The sequence below is a fragment of the Bufo bufo genome, chromosome 7, assembly GCF_905171765.1.
Source record: "Bufo bufo chromosome 7, aBufBuf1.1, whole genome shotgun sequence".
Classification (NCBI taxonomy): domain Eukaryota; kingdom Metazoa; phylum Chordata; class Amphibia; order Anura; family Bufonidae; genus Bufo; species Bufo bufo.
Window position 1 is genome coordinate 203847923 of NC_053395.1, and position 25004 is coordinate 203872926.

The 25004-nt window shown below is 44.1% G+C and overlaps 1 protein-coding gene across 1 annotated transcript in view; it reads right to left on the reverse strand.

Annotated features, from left to right (window-relative positions):
• The window catches only part of GALNT13 (polypeptide N-acetylgalactosaminyltransferase 13), a 397996-nt gene that overhangs the window by 143877 nt on the left and 229115 nt on the right, over nt 1–25004 (reverse strand). Inside the window, exons 3-6 of the mRNA XM_040441045.1 lie at nt 16926–17092; nt 16330–16537; nt 11021–11191; nt 7554–7671 (exon numbers count right to left, since the gene is read on the reverse strand). Coding sequence (XP_040296979.1) covers nt 7554–7671; nt 11021–11191; nt 16330–16537; nt 16926–17092 — 664 coding nt within the window. The remainder of the gene's footprint in view (nt 1–7553; nt 7672–11020; nt 11192–16329; nt 16538–16925; nt 17093–25004) is intronic.

Below are 25004 nucleotides of genomic sequence, written 5' to 3' on the forward strand. Positions count from 1 at the left end.
TAATTAAGACTAAATAAGAAATTATGAAATACTGTATGTTCACCATATAGCAATGCTAGCCATGATTACCTGGCTGCGAGCATTATGCATAAAGGAGTTGTCCTCTTTGAACAACCCCTTCCTATGAGAGGGGTCTCATGACAGTAAAGGGTTCATTCAGTTTACATCAACATCCTTTAAAATAATCCTTTATGAAGGTCACTGTAATTTTGTAATGTGTTTCTTTTACCTTTATTGCTCCTATCTCCCGTTCTGGGCTGTGGTCACATGACCATGTCCATGCAGCTCTTTCTTATTTCCTGTGATGTTATGTCCATGGGTGGGGCAGTGATAGGGGAGTGTCTATGTAACTAGCTGGGTGGGAGGAGCTATAAACTAGCTACACATTGTTAGAGGCAGTACTGGAGCTGTAGCAGAGAAAGCATAAGTGCATCATGGGTTTGGAAACCAGAGGGATTGATTTACATAGGGAAACTGGTCAGGAGGGTCCAAATAGAAAAAAAAGCATGGGGAAGAAGTACCAGAGTAAGCCCAGAAAACACCTTTAACCACCTCCGGACCGCCTAACGCAGATTCGCGTTCCGGAGGTGGCAGCCCTGCGCAGAGTCACGCATATATGCGTCATCTCGCGATGGCCAAGATTTCCTGTGAACGCGCGCACACAGGCGCGCGCGCTCACAGGAACGGAAGGTAAGAGAGTGGATCTCCAGCCTGCCAGCGGCGATCGTTCGCTGGCAGGCTGAAGATGTGATTTTTTTTAACCCCTAACAGGTATATTAGACGCTGTTTTGATAACAGCGTCTAATATACCTGCTACCTGGTCCTCTGGTGGTCCCCTTTGTTTGGATCGACCACCAGAGGACACAGGCAGCTCAGTAATATGTTGCACCAAGCACCACTACACTACACCCCCCCCCTGTCACTTATTAACCCCTTATTCACCCTTGATCACCCTTGATCACCCCTGATCACCCCATATAGACTCCCTGATCACCCCCTGTCATTGATTACCCCACTGTCATTGATCACCCCCCTGTAAAGCTCCATTCAGATGTCCGCATGATTTTTACGGATCCACTGATAGATGGATCGGATCCGCAAAACGCATACGGACATCTGAATGGAGCCTTACAGGGGAGTGATCAATGACTGTGGTGATCACCCCATATAGACTCCCTGATCACCCCCCTGTCATTGATCACCCCCCTGTAAAGCTCCATTCAGATGTCCGCATGATTTTTATGGATCCACTGATAGATGGATCGGATCCGCAAAACGCATACGGACGTCTGAATAAAGCCTTACAGGGGCGTGATCAATGACTGTGGTGATCACCCCATATAGACTCCCTGATCACCCCCCTGTCATTGATTACCCCCCTGTAAGATCCATTCAGATGTCCGCATGATTTTTACGGATCCACTGATAGATGGATCGGATCCGCAAAACACATACGGACGTCTGAATAAAGCCTTACAGGGGCGTGATCAATGACTGTGGTGATCACCCCATATAGACTCCCTGATCACCCCCCTGTCATTGATTACCCCCCTGTCATTGATCACCCCCCTGTAAAGCTCCATTCAGACGTCCGCATGATTTTTACGGATCCACTGATAGAGGGATCGGATCCGAAAAACGCATACGGACGTCTGAATGGAGCCTTACAGGGGCGTGATCAATGACTGTGGTGATCACCCCATATAGACTCCCTGATCACCCCCCTGTCATTGATTACCCCCCCTGTCATTGATCACCCCCCCTGTCAGGCTGCATTCAGATGTCCGTATGATTTTTACGGATCCACTGATAGATGGATCGGATCCGCAAAACACATACGGACATCTGAATGGAGCCTTATAGGGGGGTGATCAATGACAGGGGGGTGATCACCCCATATAGACTCCCTGATCACCCCCCTGTCATTGATTACCCCCCTGTCATTGATCACACCCCTGTAAAGCTCCATTCAGATGTCCACATGATTTTTACGGATCCACTGATAGATGGATCGGATCCGCAAAACACATACGGACATCTGAATGGAGCCTTATAGGGGGTGATCAATGACAGGGGGGTGATCACCCCATATAGACTCCCTGATCACCCCCCTGTCATTGATCACCCCCCTGTCATTGATCACCCCCCTGTCATTGATCACCCATCTGTAAGGCTCCATTCAGACATTTTTTTGGCCCAAGTTAGCAGAAATTATTATTTTTTTCTTACAAAGTCTCATATTCCACTAACTTGTGTCAAAAAATAAAATCTCACATGAACTCACCATACCCCTCACGGAATCCAAATGCGTAAAATTTTTTAGACATTTATATTCCAGACTTCTTCTCACGCTTTAGGGCCCCTAGAATGCCAGGGCAGTATAAATACCCAACATGTGACCCCATTTCGGAAAGAAGACACCCCCAGGTATTCCGTGAGGGGCATATTGAGTCCATGAAAGATTGAAATTTTTGTCCCAAGTTAGCGGAAAGGGAGACTTTGTGAGAAAAAAATAAATAAAATCAATTTCCGCTAACTTGTGCCAAAAAAAAAAAAATTTCTATGAACTCGCCATGCCCCTCATTGAATACCTTGGGGTGTCTTCTTTCCAAAATGGGGTCACATGTGGGGTATTTATACTGCCCTGGCATTCTAGGGGCCCTAAAGCGTGAGAAGAAGTCTGGGATCCAAATGTCTAAAAATGCCCTCATAAAAGGAATGTGGGCCCCTTTGCGCATCCAGGCTGCAAAAAAGTGTCACACATCTGGTATCGCCGTACTCAGGAGAAGTTGGGCAATGTGTTTTGGGGTGTCATTTTACATATACCCATGCTGGGTGAGAGAAATATCTTGGCAAAAGACAACTTTTCCCATTTTTTTATACAAAGTTGGCATTTGACCAAGATATTTATCTCACCTAGCATGGGTATATGTAAAATGACACCCCAAAACACATTCCCCAACTTCTCCTGAATACGGCGATACCACATGTGTGGCACTTTTTTGCAGCCTAGGTGGGCAAAGGGGCCCACATTCCAAAGAGCACCTTTCGGATTTCACAGGTCATTTACCTACTTACAACACATTAGGGCCCCTGGAAAATGCCAGGGCAGTATAACTACCCCACAAGTGACCCCATTTTGGAAAGAAGACACCCCAAGGTACTCCGTGAGGGGCATGGCAAGTTCCTAGAATTTTTTATTTTTTGTCACAAGTTAGTGGAAAATGATGATTTTTATTTTTTTTTTTTCCTTACAAAGTCTCATATTCCACTAACTTGTGACAAAAAATAAAAACTTCCATGAACTCACTATGCCCATCAGCGAATACCTTTGGGTGTCTTCTTTCCAAAATGGGGTCACTTGTGGGGTAGTTATACTGCCCTGGCATTCTAGGGGCCCAAATGTGTGGTAAGGAGTTTGAAATCAAATTCTGTAAAAAATGACCAGTGAAATCCGAAAGGTGCTCTTTGGAATGTGGGCCCCTTTGCCCACCTAGACTGCAAAAAAGTGTCACACATGTGGTATCTCCGTATTCAGGAGAAGTTGGGGAATGTGTTTTGGGGTGTCATTTTACATATACCCATGCTGGGTGAGATAAATATCTTGGTCAAATGCCAACTTTGTATAAAAAAATGGGAAAAGTTGTCTTTTGCCAAGATATTTCTCTCACCCAGCATGGGTATATGTAAAATGACACCCCAAAACACATTCACCAACTTCTCCTGAATACGGAGATACCACATGTGTGGCACTTTTTTGCAGCCTAGGTGGGCAAAGGGGCCCACATTCCAAAGAGCACCTTTCGGATTTCACTGGTCATTTTTTACAGAATTTGATTTCAAACTCCTTACCACACATTTGGGCCCCTAGAATTCCAGGGCAGTATAACTACCCCACAAGTGACCCCATTTTGGAAAGAAGACACCCCAAGGTATTTGCTGATGGGCATAGTGAGTTCATGGAAGTATTTATTTTTTGTCACAAGTTAGTGGAATATGAGACTTTGTAAGAAAAAAAAATATAAAAAAAAAATCATCATGTTCCACTAACTTGTGACAAAAAATAAAAAATTCTAGGAACTCGCCATGCCCCTCACGGAATACCTTGGGGTGTCTTCTTTCCAAAATGGGGTCACTTGTGGGGTAGTTATACTGCCCTGGCATTCTAGGGGCCCAAATGTGTGGTAAGGAGTTTGAAATCAAATTCTGTAAAAAATGACCAGTGAAATTCGAAAGGTGCTCTTTGGAATATGGGCCCCTTTGCCCACCTAGGCTGCAAAAAAGTGTCACACATCTGGTATCTCCGTATTCAGGAGAAGTTGGGGAATGTGTTTTGGGGTGTCATTTTACATATACCCATGCTGGGTGAGAGAAATATCTTGGCAAAAGACAACTTTTCCCATTTTTTTATACAAAGTTGGCATTTGACCAAGATATTTATCTCACCCAGCATGGGTATATGTAAAATGACACCCCAAAACACATTTCCCAACTTCACACCCCAAGGTATTCGCTGATGGGCATAGTGAGTTCATGGAAGTTTTTATTTTTTGTCCCAAGTTAGTGGAATATGAGACTTTGTAAGAAAAAATAAATAAAAAAAATCATCATTTTCCGCTAACTTGTGACAAAAAATAAAAAGTTCTATGAACTCACTATGCCCATCAGCGAATACCTTAGGGTGTCTACTTTCCGAAATGGGGTCATTTGTGGGGTGTTTGTACTGTCTGGCCATTGTAGAACCTCAGGAAACATGACAGGTGCTCAGAAAGTCAGAGCTGCTTCAAAAAGCGGAAATTCACATTTTTGTACCATAGTTTGTAAACGCTATAACTTTTACCCAAACCATTTTTTTTTTACCCAAACATTTTTTTTTATCAAAGACATGTAGAACAATAAATTTAGAGCAAAATTTATATATGGATCTCGTTTTTTTTGCAAAATTTTACAACTGAAAGTGAAAAATGTCATTTTTTTGCAAAAAAATCTTTAAATTTCGATTAATAACACAAAAAGTAAAAATATCAGCAGCAATGAAATACCACAAAATGAAAGCTCTATTAGTGAGAAGAAAAGGAGGTAAAATTCATTTGGGTGGTAAGTTGCATGACCGAGCAATAAACGGTGAAAGTAGTGTAGGTCAGAAGTGTAAAAAGTGGCCTGGTCTTTCAGGGTGTTTAAGCACTGGGGGCTGAGGTGGTTAAGGTGATCCCAAGGCGTCTTTCTGATTAGATCCTGAATGATCAGCTCTGGGGGAACCTGACATCTAGTGTTCAATTTCCCTGCAGCTCCACCACAGGTGAAATGAAGCATTACACACTGTCCACTAAAATCAATGGCTTGTCAGAGTAATATATGGACATGAAGAGCAAGAGATGCTTCTTATAGCTGCTCTCCCCTCTAGTTAATAGTTACATAGAATTTCCTATACAATATTAGAAAATATTATTAATCAACCTATTTGTAGCTGTAGAAGTCAAGAGTTATGAGAACTAGTACATAGAAGAGCAAGGATAAAAACACTTAGAAATGTGCTGTGTCATGTCAGCTTCCCATAACCTCTGATGTCCAACCCACACATGCACACATCCCCAGTCCCTCCATGGACAGGCAAGCCCTTAGACACAAGACCCGGTGTAGCAGGAGGCATTGCTTCTAGTCGCATGCAGATCATCCCTTTATGTGTCTTCCCTATATTGGAGACTAGAAAAATGTGCTAACAGTACAAAATTTTCAGGGAATGTCCCTGATTTTAAGAGAAAGTCCAGGCGAATTTAGGCTGTTCTGCAACAAAAATGGGCATGGCTTATGTAAGACTTACCCATAAGTGGGCATTTCTGGGTGGGTTTGGCATTCACAGGACTTACATGCCACAAATTTACCAACCACAATGTTGTTTAGCATGAAAATAGATGCTCTGTCAAACCAGAACTAGAGATCAGCTAAGTTTTTAAAAATTCAATTCAGCAGCTTTGCTGAAGTTCACCAAGAAATTTGATTTGTTACTAATTAATTTGTCACAAATCACTAGAAATCAGGTATACCCAGGCCACTCTGCCTTAGGGTATGGCGAGTTGCGGCCATGCTGCGGTGAAGAACTGAGTGGCCAATTAGACCGCAGCTGCCCTTATTTTAATAATGAAGACCGCACTGTATGGTCGGTCATTGTTAATGGCCGTGCAGCATCTTTAATGCACCTTTAAACAGTGGTTGTTGCTGGTATGGGTTTGGCTGGTTAGGTTGGGGCACAATATGCAAATTATTGCTTTGAAGGAAGTTTTGGAAAAGGTAAAGCCAGCAAAAGATGAGGATGGGTCTCATTCAGACATGGCGCCCATAAGGGGTGCAGACTGGATGGTATTGGTTGGCACGCTGGCAGTGCAATTATAAAGGCTTCCATCTTATTGGTATTGCATTACATATCTTAGTTTATGACTGATGTAGGAATAAGTAAATGAAGAAATAAATAACTAAAACTGACACAGCAAGTCTCTCTGCAGTCTCCCGACATTCTCCCTGCAGTCTCCCTGCAGTCTCCCTGCACTCTCCCTGCATTCTCCCTGCATTCTCCCTGCACTCTCCCTGCACTCTCCCTGCACTCTCCCTGCATTCTCCCTGCACTCTCCCTGCACTGTTCTGCACTCTCCCTCATCAATATTCTTCTATTACTCAGTTTCAGCAACACTGTCCCTAGCACATGAGTGCTTGTCATGTCTCTCCCTAAGCTCAGCTCACAGCAGAATGGCAGAGACTGTGCGGGATGAGGGTTTTATAGGGCTGTAACATCACAGGGGGATGGCTATGTGCGGATTGGCTGGCGCATGGCATTAGGGTTGTCTCCTCTAAACTTTTGTTTTCTCTACACTTTCATTTTGCAACACGTGCAGCTGCCATTTTTGGAAAACATTATTCATTACCATGAAGCGCAAGGAAATTCGGATTGGTTGCGAATCAAAGTTTTCGTAAACTTCAGACCGAATTCTACTTCAAATGTTTCGCTTCGCTCAACTCTAACCAGGGCCACCCTTGGTGTCTGGCTTAGTACTGTAGTACTGGTGTAGTTCTATGGTTGCCCCTGTGGTTTAACATATGGTGCTCAAAACTGTGCTCTGATTACACTTTCAGACAGTTGCCTAAATAACAGTGCTCAGTAAATAAATCACAGACTGTAAGAGGATCCCGTGCAGCAACTGTACTAGATTGGGGAACATGGGATTGGGAATGGAAGATCTGGGTCCCATATGGTCACACACCCCTTAAAACAGTCATCACTTATATCATTGAGGAAACCTACGCAAACATAAGAGAACATACAAATTTCATGCAGATGTTGTATTCATACCCATATGCCCATACGCTTGAGAGCATCAACATTAGATCCAAATTGCATAGTGCAAAGAATCGTATCATGAAAGCTTGATGTGTCATCTGTGGCTTCATAAGCTTCAGATGAACCGACTGAGTCATCATGACTCTCAAAAGAATCAGTTCAATCACAATTTCAACACAACACTGCCATGTCTGTACACAGGGAACAGGAAACACAAACTCACCCTAAAAGACATTTCTAGGTTTTCTCCTCCCCATATGTCCATTCCTGAATCATAGGTTCCTAGTTCTTCAAAGTAATTTTTGTCAATGGAGAACAGACCGCCAGCCATTGTAGGCGTCCTGGAGAAAATGGAAAATAGTCTGTTTGGATAGGTGTAAACATGAATAATGCAAATGATAATAATACAAATAATAATAATGATACCGGATTTTTTATAATAATAAAATAAAGAAAAAGGAAAGTAAATGTCTGAAGCTTCTTTTCTGTTACAGCAGAGGGCGCCAGCAATCAACAAATTATAAACATCTGTCCTAAATGTAATATTGCAGCATCATAAACAAAATGACAGATAAATAACATCTTAGATTCAGTGACATACAGTATGATGCCCATTCCAGCACAGAGTATCACACCCAAAGATAAATAGTTTAAAACAGAAAAGTGATGTGTTAAACGTAGAAGGAAAGGAACATGCTTTCTAAAAGAAAAACAATTACCAAACAATAGAAGAATAAAAATATATTTAAAATTTATGAAACAAAACAAAGTATCATTATCTTTCAATATCTCAGTTCTCATAAATCTTTAGACATTTGAGCCTGTCATCTTTCTATTTTTGCACCAATTTTATATTTCAGAAACTTTGTAATTTAAAGTGTATAAAAATTCAAAAGCTAAACTAATGTGCTACAATTCTATGTTTTAGACTTGGCCAGCATTACTTCTCCAAAACCTAAATACCAACATTTTTCTTGGGAGAGACTTAAAAAAAAAAGAGAAATATGGGTTTAAAAATAAATAAATAAAAAGCCCCCCAATAGTGCCCACTCAGCTAATCACTGGCTCCAGTATTTGGCCGAGTAGGCATCTCCAGATATTTCCTGTGTCGAGCCAGGGGCAGGAAATGGAACTCAGTGGGGATCGCTGCATGTAAATCCATCTGTCTGCTCAGAAAGGAACAATTCCTTCCCAATAATCTGCTGCTCTGTCTTCCTGTGTAAAGTGGCCTTTATTCATTATAGCACAAAGGATCAATACAGACAGCTGGGTGCTACTGTTCTTATTATCAATGTGTCCTATTTCCAGAAGGATTAACTGAGGAATGGAACATAGTGTTCTATGAAATGATGCTCCAGAATATTTACATTTACTAAAACAAACACATCAGGAGAGAGGAACTAAGTGTATAAAAAACATTAGGGGGAAAACATATCAAGCTTGTACACTAGAAAACTGACATACAGGAGCAGCACATTTTGGTACAAGTGCCATTTTGTGCCAAAGTTAGCAACTTTTTGCCAGTTTATTCCACCTTAACCACTTTTGGAAAGTACAGTAGGTGTGGTTAGGTGTGTTAAAAGGTTTCACTCTAGATCAGGGATGCCCAACCTGCGGCCCTCCAGCTGTTGCAAAACTACAACTCCCAGCATGCCCAGACAGCCTACAGCTATCAGCCTACAGCAGGGCATGATGGGAGTTGTAGTTTTGCAACAGCTGGAGGGCCGCAGGTTGATCATCCCTGCTCTAGATTTATCACAGTAACTTTTTTTTTTTTTTAGAAAGTCACAAAATAACTCCAATAGGAAGGGTGGCATAGGAACATTGGAGTAGCATTGCTAAACAAAAATGTTCGATTTCGTTTTAAATTTATCAAACATTGTACATTTGATACATCTGGTTCACCTTTCACGAATGCAAAATTAAAGCAAAACTGACTTCAAAAAGTCCCATCGTGATACATTCCCCCAATTATTTTCATCTCCCAGGTGTCCACTTCTCAGTTCCATCCTTCTGAGGTGGCTGCACATGCTCAGTTCCATCCTTCTGAGGTGGCTGCACATGCTCAGTTCCATCCTTCTGAGGTGGCTGCACATGCTCAGTTCCATCCTTCTGAGGTGGCTGCACATGCTCAGTTCCATCCTTCTGAGGTGGCTGCACATGCTCAGTTCCATCCTTCTGAGGGGGCTGCACATGCTCAGTTCAATCCTTCTGAGGTGGCTGCACATGCTCAGTTCCATCCTTCTGAGGTGGCTGCACATGCTCAGTTCCATCCTTCTGAGGTGACTGCACATGCTCAGTTCCATCCTTCTGAGGTGGCTGCACATGCTCAGTTCCATCCTACTGAGGTGGCTGCACATGCTCAGTTCCATCCTTCTGAGGTGGCTGCACATGCTCAGTTCCATCCTTCTGAGGTGGCTGCACATGCTCAGTTCCATCCTTCTGAGGTGGCTGCACATGCTCAGTTCCATCCTTCTGAGGTGGCTGCACATGCTCAGTTCCATCCTACTGAGGTGGCTGCACATGCTCAGTTCCATCCTTCAACTGCCACTAGCTTCAGAAGACACGACACACCCCCTAATAAAGGGCACTGCCCCTTAGATGGTGGCTTGAAATAAATTTAGCAGATCAATTGGAGCAATGAATGTGGAGATCTCTGGATCCATGTGAGGTACAGGGCTGGTTCTAGCTTTGTTAGAAAGTGGATGTCACGTACTGTATGATGCTTGATTTTCATATATATTTTTTTTCGTTGATCATAGGATAACCCCTTTAAGCATTATACTATATCCATTCAAAATAGGCTACTTTCACACTTGAGTTGTTGTTTTTCCGATATTGAGAAACATTTCTGTTTAGCTCTCATGCATTCTGAATGGAAAGAGACACGTTCAGGATGCATCAGGAGGATGTCTTCAGTTCTGGGAGCATTGCGGTTTGTGACCAGACACAAAACCGCTGCAAGCTGCTGTTTTGTGTCCGGTCATAAAAAAAAAAAAAAAAAAAACGGATCCGGCACTGAAAACAATGTAAGTCAACAGTGACGGATCCATTTTTTTTAGGAGCCTAAAATACTGGATCCTTCACCCATTGACTTTCAATGTATTTTTGACAGATCAGTTTTTTTCCGTTTTGATATCACACAACCGCATCCTCACAGAACGGATGCACCCTGATGTGCAAAATCAAAACGGGTCCGTTCAATTCCAGTATTGAGAGCCTCTGCCGGATCTCAATATCGGAATTAAAAATACAATTGTGAAAGTAGCCGTAATTGGCTGTCTGTGTAAAGGAGAAGAGGACAGATCCGCCACAGCAAAAGGCACTCTCTCCATTCTGGCCAAGAAATGAGGATAATGAATAGAGGACCCCCCCACTATTAACTGCTTATAGGATGTAGGAAAACTGTTTTCTTTTATATCCTATTACGAAAAGCAATGCATGATTTTCTTATCCTGTAAACCCCCTTAACCTACCCTGATCTATAATTCATGGGATGTTATTCTGATGTCTGCAGTGAAGAACAATGACTTGTGTGAACTCCTTAGTACATCGCTCTCTGTCTTGTGCTTTCCTTATTTTGCTTCCTGTAATGCACTGTTTAGTTCTTGTTTTTCCTCTGTATTGACTCCCCTCTGTAGATATACGTGCACAGCCAGCCATGCATATAACAAAGCGGATTCTGTTTACCTTACTGGTAACGTTCGGTCTCCCTTCCTCCTGTCCATTTCTCTCTGGGGAACAGGGTACCAGCGAAAATTCAATTTCCAATTAAATCCACCGTAAGTCATGTCTGAACCGGCCATATACTCAAATGTGTCATCGCTTATGACATCGATTATTGGACAAACCACCGTTTTCCTGGAGATAAAAATATGAAACAGAGCAAAACAAGTCTGAACTTCCTACACGTGCACATTACTGCGGGCTCCGACGACTCGCATGCTTGCAAATAATAGTAATTACCTCTGGATTATTCATGGCTTTCAGTTATGTTATCCATTATTTTTATTTGTGTCATTTGTATTCATTTCTGCCAGGCTATCAACCAAGTCTGACTGCAAGAATTCAACCCCTAGTCCAGTAAGCGCATGTTCACATAGGCAGGTTTTGACTTCTTTTCTCACAGCAAAAAAATACACCATTTAAATGGGATTTCAAGAAAGTGCATTCAAGTTTTTTTATGCTATTTTCTAGCATACTTTCTGCGACAATTTTTTTTATGGTTTTCTGTGCTTGAAGCCATGGAATAGGAACCCTCATTTCCATAGGATGGAAATCTGCCCTGGTCATGTGATAACCACACAGGTAGATCTTTCAGTATCAAAGTTTTGTCTTGTAATGACGATAATTACAGTTTTTGATCCTTTCGAAGTAAAAAAAAAAATGAGGATGTCTATTCACTGACAGCAAGGAATGGGAAGTACGGTATTTTTACACAAAGTAGAGTTCAAATATGCATATGTTTTTAATTTTCTTTTGCTTGATTTATTTATATTTATAAGCTTTAAAACTTTATTTTCCGAGACTCCATCCGCAATGTCACAATATTTTAAGTCAGGGTTATGTTTTTGTGCTCAAAATCCCCTAAACAGTCATTTAGGTAAGTGACAAAACTCTGTTAGCCTGCAGCTGCCACTAGAGGGAGCTCAGGAGCTTGATGAAGACACCCTTTCACTGCAGTTCCAGCGCTGAACAGGTCCTCGCTGCTCTATACTTCCTGAATTTCTGCTCGACACCGACACACAGTATTTGGCCCTGGATACCCTGCTTAGTCATTTGCTGGCTGAGGTGGGGCACCATTGGCGGTGATTGGCTGAGCAGGAATTCCAAGCCATTTCCTATGTGTGGAGTCTGGGCCAGGTAGTGGAGAATGGAGTAACAACAGAACATTGAGGGTGAGTAATGATTTATTATTTTTCGTTTTCATCTCTTTTTGGCCTTTTAAAAAAAATAATTTTATCTCCCTGGAAAACCTCTTGAAGTTCAGTAGGAGCTGGGATTTGAAGTGGTGAAAACAAAGCTAAAATTTGGAGCCATTTTGAATAATATATTAGGGTATTACATTATTTTTTTTTTTAATACGGCCATGTATATATAGTGCTGTTGTTAGATCTATAATATCTTGGCATCCACACCGATTCTGAATATTGAGGAATGGGATCCCCCAGTCTTATCTTCTACTGATGAAGCTGGTTTTATCCATCACCCTAGGCTGGTTACAGTAGTTTGACTATACAGTGTAGGCAGCGCGCTTCAAGGCATTACTGAACCGGAGATTTATTGACCAGGATACTACACAAAAGCAGATACATTTTTGGGATATAGGAATACTTCTTGCATATTTCTCACAGGCTTTCTAAGAAACCGACTCTATTGTGCCTGTATTATGGAAATTAGACGGTAAGCTCCATTAGTGCAAGGCCGGATATGAATGAACACATTGTACAGGGCTGTGGGATGAGTCAATGCAGTTAGCATAAAACATGCAAATAACTGTTTTCCACTGGAGAGAATGAGATAACTTCCTGTGACATCTGTATTGTAATCTACTGCTTGCACAACAAATTCTGCTTCACCAGTAAAGTGTGTTTAAACGGATGTTTCACAGGTAACCTTCAGCATCGTAGAAAACTGAAGAATTGCCATATTCACATCTAAAACCTTAGGCTCTGTGCACATCTGTGTCGGAGGCTCAACTGCAGAATAATTTATATGTGGTGGAAAGAATAACATCATACAGTGTTATTTATACTGGTGAAACAATGGACACCATGATGACGGATCCAGGCCAACTCTATTATAAGTGCAATACCCCAGATAGGATATCTGCAAACTGTTTGGCTTGTAATGCTAGCTATGTTTTTCTATGTCATACACTGTTAAACCAGCAGATGGGGTATGGGTGGCACTGGGAATGGAGCTAACCATCCGCCCCCCCTTTCCCCCCACACCTTGATAGGAGTGGGATGGTCCTACTTCCTGTCAGGAGAGAGAGCTAGCTAGGCTAGTGAGGACACAGGGAGAATGTCCATCAGCTCCTGCTCTGTAGGGCCTTAGGACCAGAAATCATCTCGTCTGTAGGAACATTAGGGAGACGGACAGGTCCGAGGGCTGCAGAAACCCATCAAAGCTATGGCATTCCAGACATCAGAGTAACCAGCTACTGCAGCATTACAGACACTGCTGCAAGGTGGGGAAGAACAAGTCAAGACACTCGTCACCATAACCCAATTCAGGCAAACCTGGATACCTGCACTACGTAGTGGGCACCAACAGCCACAGGTAACAGTTTATAGCCAAAGTAAAGGGGAATCAGGAGAAGAAGAGAGACTTTGTCAGCTAGCATACCCTAAGTGCCATCAATTGCCCTCTAACCATCCACCATACCGCATCATCTAGTGACAGAGACTGCACAGTCTACTTAATATTGCTGGATATACCTCAAGTTATCCTTTGCATTCCATAAATAAAGCTGTTTGACATCCTCCTATGTCTGCCTGATTTCTTCTCCCCTTTTCTCTGCACTGAACCCCAGGGATCAACGGCCTGAGGGAGTACACCATAACACAACATCTTATCAGGGCCACTCCCACCCTTTGCACTGGCTCTTCAGGGCTCACTGCACAAGCCAATGGGGTAAGTTGGTCTCTGCTTGTGTTTGTTAAGTGATGTATCGGTAACAATATTAATTACATTTTTCTGAAGAAAAATGAAATTTATAATGCAGATATGAACTTAGCCTACAGCAGAGTAGCTTGTGGGTGCCCCTCCCCCATACGATTCAGCAGCCGGAACCCAAGAACCGCCAGCCCCCTCAAGCTATGCCTCTTCTTATAGGTACCAAAGTGGCTGCTCCAAACACACAAAAAACACAGAGGAGTCTGATTTTGATGAGTCTACATTTCCAAAACAGCTGGAGTTGGTATAAAGTATCTGAATTAAAAACTGAATAATGCCACAATAATGTAAGCAGAATTACTAAGAGAATCATTTCAAAAAAATGACAAACCCTCTAAATGCAATTCTTTTATATACTTTCTGTAATGGATTTGCGTGGTAGGGAATACCAATCTGTGCCTCCTCTGCACCCCATCAGCAGTTTACAGCTAATCTATAGAGAGCACTGTACAATATGCGGAAAGAAAATCATCTACGAACAGCAACTTAAAATGTGCCAACAGGTTTCAGAGTTAGTCTTCGGAATGCATTTCTAAGCATAGGCTTTTTCCTGTTCCAGAGGGATTAAGTTTAGCAGTGTCAGACTGGGGTGCCTAGGACCTACCAGAGGTGCCCACTTTATAGCTACATGGAAATATTAGGGTATTCCACATAGGACATAAATGCTGCAGATGTGTGGCAGACAGTCCGCAGTGTTTACTTACCAGCAAAGTGGACATGATTTTAAGAAATCTCATCCACGTACTTTGAATAAAATTTACAGCGTAAATTGGACTGTGGTGTTTTTAGGGTGTTTTTTTTTGCTGCTGCAGATTTACATGTGCACGTACCCCCAGCTGTTCTTTTTTTGCAGTTTAGCACATACTGTAGAAAAATTTCACCAAATTTCACCAATATGGTAGCCTATCAATGCTGATCATGGGGGTCTTAACTCCAGGTCCCCCACTAATCATCACAGTGAAAAGAGCTCCTCATTTCTGCAAGTCATGCAACCCATTTTCTTGTTTAAAGAAGACCTTTCACCAGAATAAAGTATCTAAACTGACTATACAGACGTGTAGAGCGGCGCCCAGGGATCCCCCTGCACTTACTGTTATCCCCGGGCGCCGCTCCGTTCTCCGGTTATAGCCTCCAGTATCTTTATAGTTAGGCTCCACCCAGGGGAACCTGCCGCGGTCTCCTTTTCCTATGCTGTAGCGCTGGCCAATCGCAGCGCTCAGCTCATAGCCTGGCTATGAGCTGAGTGCTGCGATTGGCCAGCGCTACAGCATAGGAGAAAGAGACGCCGGCAGGTTCCTCTGGGTGGAGCCTAACTATGAACATACCGGAGGCTATAACCGGAGAACGGAGCGGCGCCCGGGGATAACAGTAAGTGCAGGGGGGTCCCTGGGCGCCGCTCTACACGTCTGTATAGTCAGTTTAGATACTTTATTCTGATGAAAGGTCCTCTTTAAGCAAACACAATGGCTCCTCCTCAAGACGGCCGTGCCGAACACTGCGTCATGTTTAAAAGAAATAAGCACAGATACAGCCATATGTACACTGAAAATGGGGATGCAGAACTCAAAGGAGCCCCATTTTCCGTTCAGTGTGATGATCAAACATTTGTGGCCTAAATTCCAGTGGGAATTGATATGTTGTGCAGGCAGTAAGATGATAAGTTGAGGGACATAGAAATGTACAGGAATCAGGAAAGCTGGAGACATTGCAGTCCTATGTAACGCCACAGGTAACACAGTGATAACTCTCTGAGTACAGATAATGCACAAGGATTGCTCCATAATACACATAATGTACCTGCCGGGCTGAAAACTCACTGCGAGGGTAGGGTCCGCTGTCACTGGGGCTAAGCTTCATATACAATAAGGGTCTCATTGAAGGAAGGAAGGGGTCAGCAGGTCCTCAAATGATATCTGCCTGGATCCTATTACTGCTAGTGTGCTAAATTAGTCCTGTGACCCGCTGTCTGAGACTACAGATGTAGCAGGGCTAACACTCAAACTCTTAACTCAAATTTCTTAACTCATCGTGTTATCTTGAAATAAAAGCCTTTGAAAAGCTTAACGCATTTCGTTTAGATAACACATCTCATAAAGCATGAGTGTTAACTCTACTACATCTGTAGCTTTACCTCCGCTTTATCCCCACTTTGAGCTCTCAATGAGCAGAGAAAGATAGGGAGCACACACATATTAGTGACAAGCGATATTCATTAATACTGAATATATAGTTGCTTATTATCAGCAAGTATACCTCCATACCAAAGCTCTACTTCGAATTTAACAAAGTTTGGGTAGATGAAATCAAGATATACAAACCTCTCTTCTTTTATTCTAGCTAGTAGAGGTTCTAACCATCCAAATGTGCATTCACAATGAGCATCAAGGAAAGTTATCACTTGGCCCCTTGAAATATTTGCTCCTCTAAGGCGTGCTCGTATCAGTCCCGACCTCTGTTCCATCCGCAAAATTTTGACTGGTACTTCCAATTGCTTGACATAATTTTCCAATGGAGTCTTCAGAAATTCTATGAAGGAAAAGAAACTTAAATATGTTAATAATCTCAACCTCACAATTGACCATGAGTTCCAGAGGTCCACATGTAGTACATGCGCATCCTAGTGATGCTACTTTGGAGACCTGGAGGTTTGCCCTGAGCCATGTGGGGTGGGGGCTGGGGGGTATAAGCAATTTTGGGTTGTATCATCTGTTTTGAGATTTGGACAAATTTTTGTCTCTTTAAATAGAATTTACTCCTTATCTGACACTTGTGTTGCATTCTGGACATACACGACAAAAAGATCTTCAAAAAGATATAACCCATCCAAAAGAAGACAACATTTTGATGCCTGAATAATGATGATTGCTTTTCACACCAATGGAGTGACAAATTAGTTTAATGTTGCAACCAATACCTCGTTCGCTTGCATCGTCGACCAAAATGATTTCTGATAATAGATGGTGCGGTGATCGGTTGATGACACTATGGACGGTCCGTAGCAGAGTGCTCCAGGCTTCATTGTGGAATACTATTACTATGCTTGTGTTGGGAAGTTCATCTGGATAAATTTTGGTCTTGCATCTGGAAAAAAAAAAAATTAAATAAATACACAATTGTCTTTCACAGATTGTACTACAGATCTAGCAGGTGTTAAAGTAATTTCTGGTTCTTTAACACACAAGCTTATCACGCTTACCAAGCTTACCATCTTCACCCCTCAGGCCACCCTGATGCTCTCCCTTGCCCAGAGCTGAATTGTGCAGGGCAAGGGATTTTTGTTTATAATATTACACTGCTAGGTGGAGGCTTCCTCCTAGCACTGTTCTCGGTGACGTCACCAGCTCTGATGGGCTGGGTTTTGAGCTGCCATAGCCGCTTTAAAGGCTAAGGCAGCGCTAAAGCCCACCCATTAGTGCCGGTGATGCTCCAATGCTCATATGAGGGGGGTAGAGATGGCCTTGCGGTTCGCCCGCCGGTCGTTTCGCGCCGAACATGCGAACAAATGGCGATGTCCACCGGCGCCATATTATTTTGCATTGCGCCCAAATTTGACCAATGAGACACACATCAGGTGGGACAGGACAGCCAATTGAGACGTTTCAGCACATAGACACCCCCCAACAGAACCCTATCTGGCAACCATTTTACATTCTGTGTTTTGCCAGTGTAGGTAGAGGTTGCTATGTGGAGCAGGGACAGACTGTTAGGGACACCAAGCGCTAGCTAATAGGGCCACAAAATAGGTATAGGTGTGCTATCCATAGGTGTGATATACTGAGGGGTAGTGATGGACACGATCGCACGAACGCATTAAAATGCTCACAAACCACAAGTTTGCTGCGGGCCCCATTCACTTTAATGGCAGGCAAACCTGGAAAACCTTCAGGCCATATTTGCTGCCGCTAAATACTTACTAGAAGTGCACAAATAGTCCCACAACATGGACGGTGACATACTAGAGGGGGATCAATGACAAAAATCCCCACAAAAAAATATGTATTTTAATCAGGGGCCATCTTTATGAGTCTTAAAGGGAAATTTTCAAAAATGTGTCCTACTGGAGCATAGAAATTTTTTATTTTAGGCCACGGGAGTACGGGCCCTAAAAATTAGGCATTCACTTGACATAAAAGAGCAAGTGATTATGTGGCTGGAGGTACATTAGGCGGTCACCGTATAACAATTTTACTGCAGGCCAGTGGACTACAGGCCCCAAACATTAGGCATTCACCGTACAGAAAAGATCAAGTGATTATGTGGCTGGAGGTGTATTAGACGGTCATTGGATATCAATTTTACTGCAGGCCAGTGGAGTACAGCCCCAAACATTAGGTATTCACCAGACAGAAAACATCAAGTGATTATGTGGCTGGAGATATATTAGACGGTCATTGGATAACAATTTTACTGCAGGCCAGTGGAGTACAGGCCCCAAACATTAGGCATTCACCTTACAGAAAAGAACAAGTGATTATATGGCTAGAGGTACATTAGGCGGTCACCGTATAACAATTTTACTGTTGACCACTTAGATTACAGGCCCCAAAAATTATGCATTCACCGTACAGAAAAGATCAAGCGATTATGTGGCTGGAGGTATATTAGACGGTCATTGGATAAAGATTTTACTGTAGTCCAGTACAAATAAATTTCAAAAACATATGTTTAAAAGAACAAAAAATATTAAATTGGATTAAAAACTAAATCCACCCTCTTGAATAAACCCCAATTGGTGAAATTCGATAACACGTGGTCGTCACAGGTGTTGAATTCCTCCGAGGCCCCAACAATTAGGCATTCACCGTACAGAAAAGATCAAGTGATTATGTGGCTGGAGATATATTAGACGGTCATTGGATAACAATTTTACTGCAGGCCAGTGAATTACAGGCCCCAAACATTAGGCATTCAAGGACAGAAAAGGTCTGTTGTGCCCCTGTATTTACATATGACAGGGACCATTCTTTGTTCTGTGTGGTGGCGGCTATGTGTGGGCTGGCATGAGGAAATTCAATTAAACGTGGTCGTCACAGGTGTTTAATTCCTCTAAGATTCATGCCTCATTAATTTTTAGAAATGTGAGGTAGTCCATACTGTCGTTAGCTAGGCGGGTGCGCTTATCGGTCACGATCCCCCCCTGCTGCGCTGAACGTCCTTTCAGACAGGACACTCTGCAAGAGTTCCATGGCAAATTGTGCCAGCTCTGGCCACAGGTCAATTCTGCACACCCAGTAGTCCACGGGTTCCTTACTTCTCAGAGCGTCCACATCGGACGTTAACTCAATGAAGTGGGACACCTGTTGGTCTAGGCATTCCCTGAGGCTGGATCCTGAGGGCGGCTGTCGATGGGTTGGCTGCAAGAATGATCTTATATCCGAAGTGACCAACGCATCTTCAAACCGCCCTCTTCTTGCAGGCACGGTAGGATTGGTACCCGCACCTGTTTCGCTGTGGGTGGAAATTCCTCTGCCAGTGCCCTCAAAAGCAGAATGCAGGATCTCTCGCAGCAAGGCCTGGAAATGCTGCATTCTGATAGCCCTCTGTGATGCTGGTAACATGTCCGCCATTTTGTGTTTGTACCGGGGGTCTAAGTACGTTGCCACCCTGTACTTGTCCTTGCCCTTTATGCTTTTTACGGGTTACCCTCTTCAAACACTAGAGCATGAAGGCCCCCATTTGCACTAAATTGGAAGCGGTGGAGCGCCCTGGCTCCTGCTCATCACCCGTGAGAATTTCGTCCTCAGTCTCCTCCCCCCAGCCACGGGCAACACCAGGGATCCCCGAAAAGTTTAAAGTCCCCCTCAAAGCCTGCTCTTCTTGCTCCTACTCCTCCCCCAGCCACCACTCTCCTCTGACTCCTCTTCAAACTCCTTCTGACTTGTCTCAGATCGAGTAGCCCCCTGGGAATTCATTCAACATTGCAGCTTCCTCATTTTCCTGCTCCTGCTCCTCGACGGCTTGATCAATGACACGACGCAATGCATGCTCAAGAAAGAAGACGTAAGGTACGATGTTATTGATAGTGCCGTGACTGCGTCTGACCAGTTTGGTGATCTCATCAAATGGTCGCAGAAGTCTGCATGCGTCGCGCATGAGCAGCCACTGTCGCGGTGAAAAGAAACCAAGCTACCCAGAACCTGTCCTGCTGCAGAGTTCGTACAAGTATTCGTTAACGGCATGTTGCTGCTGGAGCAGCCTATCAAGCATATACAAGGTGGAGTACCAGCGCGTCGGGCTGTCACAAATCAGATGTCTGACGGGCAGGTGGTGTCGCCGCTGAACGCCAGCAAGATCTTCTAAAATGGCCAGAGATTTTCCTGGCCTGCCGCAAGACTTCCTGGACCCGGGGTATTTGGCAACGAATCGCTGCACGACTAAGTTCAGGACGTGTGCCATGCACGGCACATGTGTCATTTTGCCCTGTTTCAGAGTGCTCAGCAGATTGGCACCGTTGTCACACACCACTTTACCAACTGTCAAATTGAGCGGGGTTAGCCACTGATCAACCTGTGACCGCAGAGCTGAAAGCAGTGCAGGACCGAGGCAGGCAGAAAAAGAGGTAGGCTTGCATACAATCCGTGGCAGTAACAAATCCACACGGGTGCCATGGGTTGCATGCATGACAGCCGTCAGAAGGTTCACCCAGTGGGCAATAAAAGTAATGTACCTTCCCTGCCCATGTTTGCTAGACCAGATAACTTTGCAGTCTGCTCCTGTGCACTGCAAGTTCTGCTTGCTTCTCCTCCTTCTACTCCCTATCTGCTGCTCTGTCTCTCTCTCTCTGAACTCCTCTCCTCTTCCTCTCTTGTGGGCACCCACGTGACATCCATCAACACATCATCATCGTCACCTTCACCACCACTGACATTAGAGATCTCGGAGTAAGCAGCAACAGCGTGGACCTCCGTCCTTGGGCTGATCTGGGTACTGTCGTCAGACCGCTGGGTGGTGGCCGTTGCAACCTCCTCTTCCTTATCCGATGCCAAGAATGGCTGCGCATCGGTAAGGTCTGAGAATGGATGGGAAAATAATTCCTCTAACTTGTCTGGAGGGGCTATGGTGGTGGTGGTGGTGGTGGTGGTGTCTTTGGGGTTCACACAGCAGAAAGTGAAGAGGGTGCAAATACAGAGGATGAGAAGAGTGCAGAAGCGGAAGGCTGAGTGAGCCACTCATCCAACTCTGGTGCATCCTTTGACATAATCGCACGCACCTTCTCCAACTTCCCACTTAGGCTCCGGCCCCTTCCACCCCTGCAGAATTGCCTGCCTCTTCCTCTGCCTGTCATTTTTAAAATGACCCTGTGAACAAGTCCCTATAAAAGAGCAGTATTTGTGGAAGCAGGTATATCGCAGATGGAAGCTGGTATATCAATCCTCTCTATCAGTATTTTGTGGAAACAGGTATATAGAACCCCTTAATGAGTATTTGCTGGTAGCTGGTATATCAAACCCCTTAATCAATATTTGGTGGAAGCTGGTGTATCGCAGGCCTCAATCAATATTTGGTGGAAGCCAGTATATCAATCCCCTCTATCAGTATTTTTTGGAAACAGGTATATAGAACACCTTAATGAGTATTTGCTGGAAACAGGTATATCAAACCCCTTAATCAATATTTGGTGGTAGCTGGTGTATCGCAGGCCTCAATCTATATTCGGTGGAAGCCGATATATTAATATCCTCTATCAGAACCCAAAAAGCCACACTCCCAATGCTCCACGTCCTGCCTCTTCTCCTCATCCTCTCTGCTCCCATTTGTCCTCCACCTTCCAACGTGCCATCGTCACGTTCATCTGGCAGAAGGCTTCTGTGGCCAAAATGTTTGAGTGTAAAAAGTTGATGACGCCGGATTACCCTCTTGCCAAATGGCTGACTGCTGGCTTGACGGAACTTCTAGCCCGCCAACTACTGCCATATAAACTGGTGGACTCGGAGGCCTTTAGAAAATATTTGGCCACAATGAAAGGTCCCCGGAAGGAAATATTTCTCCCTGAAGGGTATCCCAGAGCTATATGACCAAGTTCAGCGGCAAGCAAATCTCTCTGGCACACAGTGTCGATGCCAATATACATCTGATCACAGACACGTGGTCTAGCAAACACGGGCAGGGAAGGTACATAACTTTTACTGCCCACTAGGTAAACCTTCTGACGACCGTCAAGCATGTAACCCATTGCACCCGTATGGATTTGGTGTTACCGCCACAAATTGCATGCAGGCCTGACTCTTCTTCTCCTCCTGCTACTCCATCCTCCGTCTCCTCCTTGGCTGACTCCTCCTTTTCCACTGCTACCGCTTCTTCCGCTGCACCTCCCAAGCTCCCCAGAATCTATTTGATTTCTGGCCTTTTTAGAAGATCTTACATGGCCATGGCTCGATTTGCTGACGTTCAACGGCGACACCACCTGCCCCTCAGGCGGCTGATTTCTGACAGCCCGATGTGCTGGAACTCCATATTGTATATGCTTGATAGACTTCTCCAGCAGCAAAGTGCCATTAATGACTACCTGTACGAACTCTACACTGGCAGCAGGACAGGTTCTGGGGAGCTTGGTTTCTTTTCACCGCGCCAGTGGCTGTTCATGTGCTATGCATGCAGACTTCTGCAGCCTTTTGATGAGATAACTAAACTGGTCATTCGCAGCCAGGGCACCATCAGTAACATCGTACCTTACACCTTCTTTCTGGTGCGTGCATTGCGTCGTGTCTTTGATCAAACCGTCGAGGAGCAGGAGCTGGAAGATGAGGAAGTCGCAATGCTGAATAAATTCCCAGAGGGGGCTACTCCATCTGAGACAAGTCAGCAGGAGTCTGAAGAGGAGTCAGAGAAGGATAATGGCTGGGGGAGGAGGAGGAGCAAGAAGAGCAGGCTTTGAGGGGGACTTTAAACTTTTCGGGGATCCCTTGTGTTGTCCAAGGCTGGTGGGAGGAGACCAAGGATGACATTTTCCTGGGCGATGAGCAGGAGCCAAGGCGCTCCACTGCTTCCAATTTAGTGCAAATGGGGGCCTTCATGAAACAGTGTTTGAAGAGGGACCCCCGTATAAAAAGCATAAAAGGCAAGGACCAGTACTGGGTGGCAACGTACTTAGACCCCCGGTACAAACACAAAATGGCAGAGGAATTTCCACCCACAGCGAAACAGGTGCAGGTACCAATCTTACCGCGCCTGCAAGAAGAGGGCGGTTTGAAGATGTGTTGGTCACTTCGGATATGAGATCATTCTTGCAGCCAACCCATCGACAGCCGCCCTCAGGATCCAGTCTCAGGGAAGACCTAGACCGACAGGTGTCCGACTACATCGGGTTAACGGCCGATATGGATGCTCTGAGAAGCGAGGAACCCCTGGACTACTGAGTGTGCAGGCTTGATCTGTGGCCAGAGCTGGCACAATTTGCCATGGAACTCTTAGCTTGCCCCTCGCCGAGTGTCCTGTCTGAAAGGATGTTCAGTGCAGCAGGGGATATCATGACCGATAAGCACATTCGCCTAGCTCATGACAGTATGGACTACCTCACATTTTTAAAAATGAATGAGGCATGGATCTCGGAGGAAATCAACACCTGCTGTGACGGCCATGTGTAATTGAATTTCCTCATGCCAGCCCACACATATCCGCCACCACCCAGAACAAAGAATGGTCCTTGTCTTATGCATATACAGCGGCATAAAAGGCCTTTTCTGTCAGGTGAATGCCTTTTTTTGGGGGCTTCTACTCCAGTGGCCTACAGTAAAATTGTTATCCAGTGACCGCCTAATGTACCTCCAGCCATACAATCACTTGTTCTTTTCTGTCAGGTGAATGCCTCATTTTTGGGGCCTGTACTGGCCTACAGTAAAAATTGTATCCAGTGCCTGCCTAATGTACCTCCAGCCACATCATCACAAGTTCTTTTCTGTCAGGTGAATGTCTAATTTTTGGAGCCTGTACTGGCCTACAGTAGAATAGTTATCCAGTGACCGTCTAAAATGCCCCCAGCCACATAATCTCATGTTATTTTCTGTCAGGTGAATGCCTAATGTTTTGGGCCTGTACTCCACTGGCCTACAGTAAAATAGTTATCCAGTGACCGTCTAATATGCCTCCAGCCACATAATCTCTTGTTCTTTTCTGTCAGGTGAATGCCTAATGTTTGGCGCCTGTACTTGCCTACAGTAAAATTGTTATCTAGTGACCGCCTAATGTATCTCCAGCCACATAATCGCAAGTTCTTTTCTGTCCGGTGAATGCCTAATTTTTGGCGCCTGTACTCCCGTGGCCTAAAATAAAAAAACTCTAGGCTCCAGCAGGGCACATTTTTGAGAGTTTCTCTTTAAGACTCCTAAAAATGGCCCCTGATTAAAATACATATTTTTTGTGGGAATTTTTGCCATTAATCCCCCTTTGGTATGTCACTTCTAGTAAGTATTTGGTGGCTGCAAATATGACCTGAAGGTTTTTCAGGTTCGCCTGCCATTAAAGTCAATGGGGTCCACCGTGAACGCGAATCGTCCTGGCCGATGTTCGTCCATCACTACCGGGGGGAGGAAGATGGGCATATGTCCAGAATCAGCTCTGAACCCGGACAACTCCTTTAAAAAATGGACAAAACGTCCCAGTTGGTCAGAGATAACAGCTATACATCCAGCAACCCGACCGTTCAATTGTGAAACTATAAGCAAGATATTCTTGTAGATAGGCTGAAACTTAACCCTGTAGGACAAAAACTGTTGAAAATTTTTAATAACGACCAATTGAAGAAAAAAATAGATTTTTGCCCAAAATGATTAAAACAAAATCATACAAAAAAACTGTCCTTGAAGGTGTTCATAGCCTTTAACTCATCAGCAACTAATTAAAGGGGTTGTCTCATCTTAGACAATGGGGGCATATCGCTAGGATATGCCCCCATTGTCTTATAGGTGCGGGTCCTGCAAATTGGTGGCTGGAGGACGCCGGTCCAGCCGCCACCAAGCACTCTCCCCATAAAAGTGAATGGGAGTGCACCACGCAT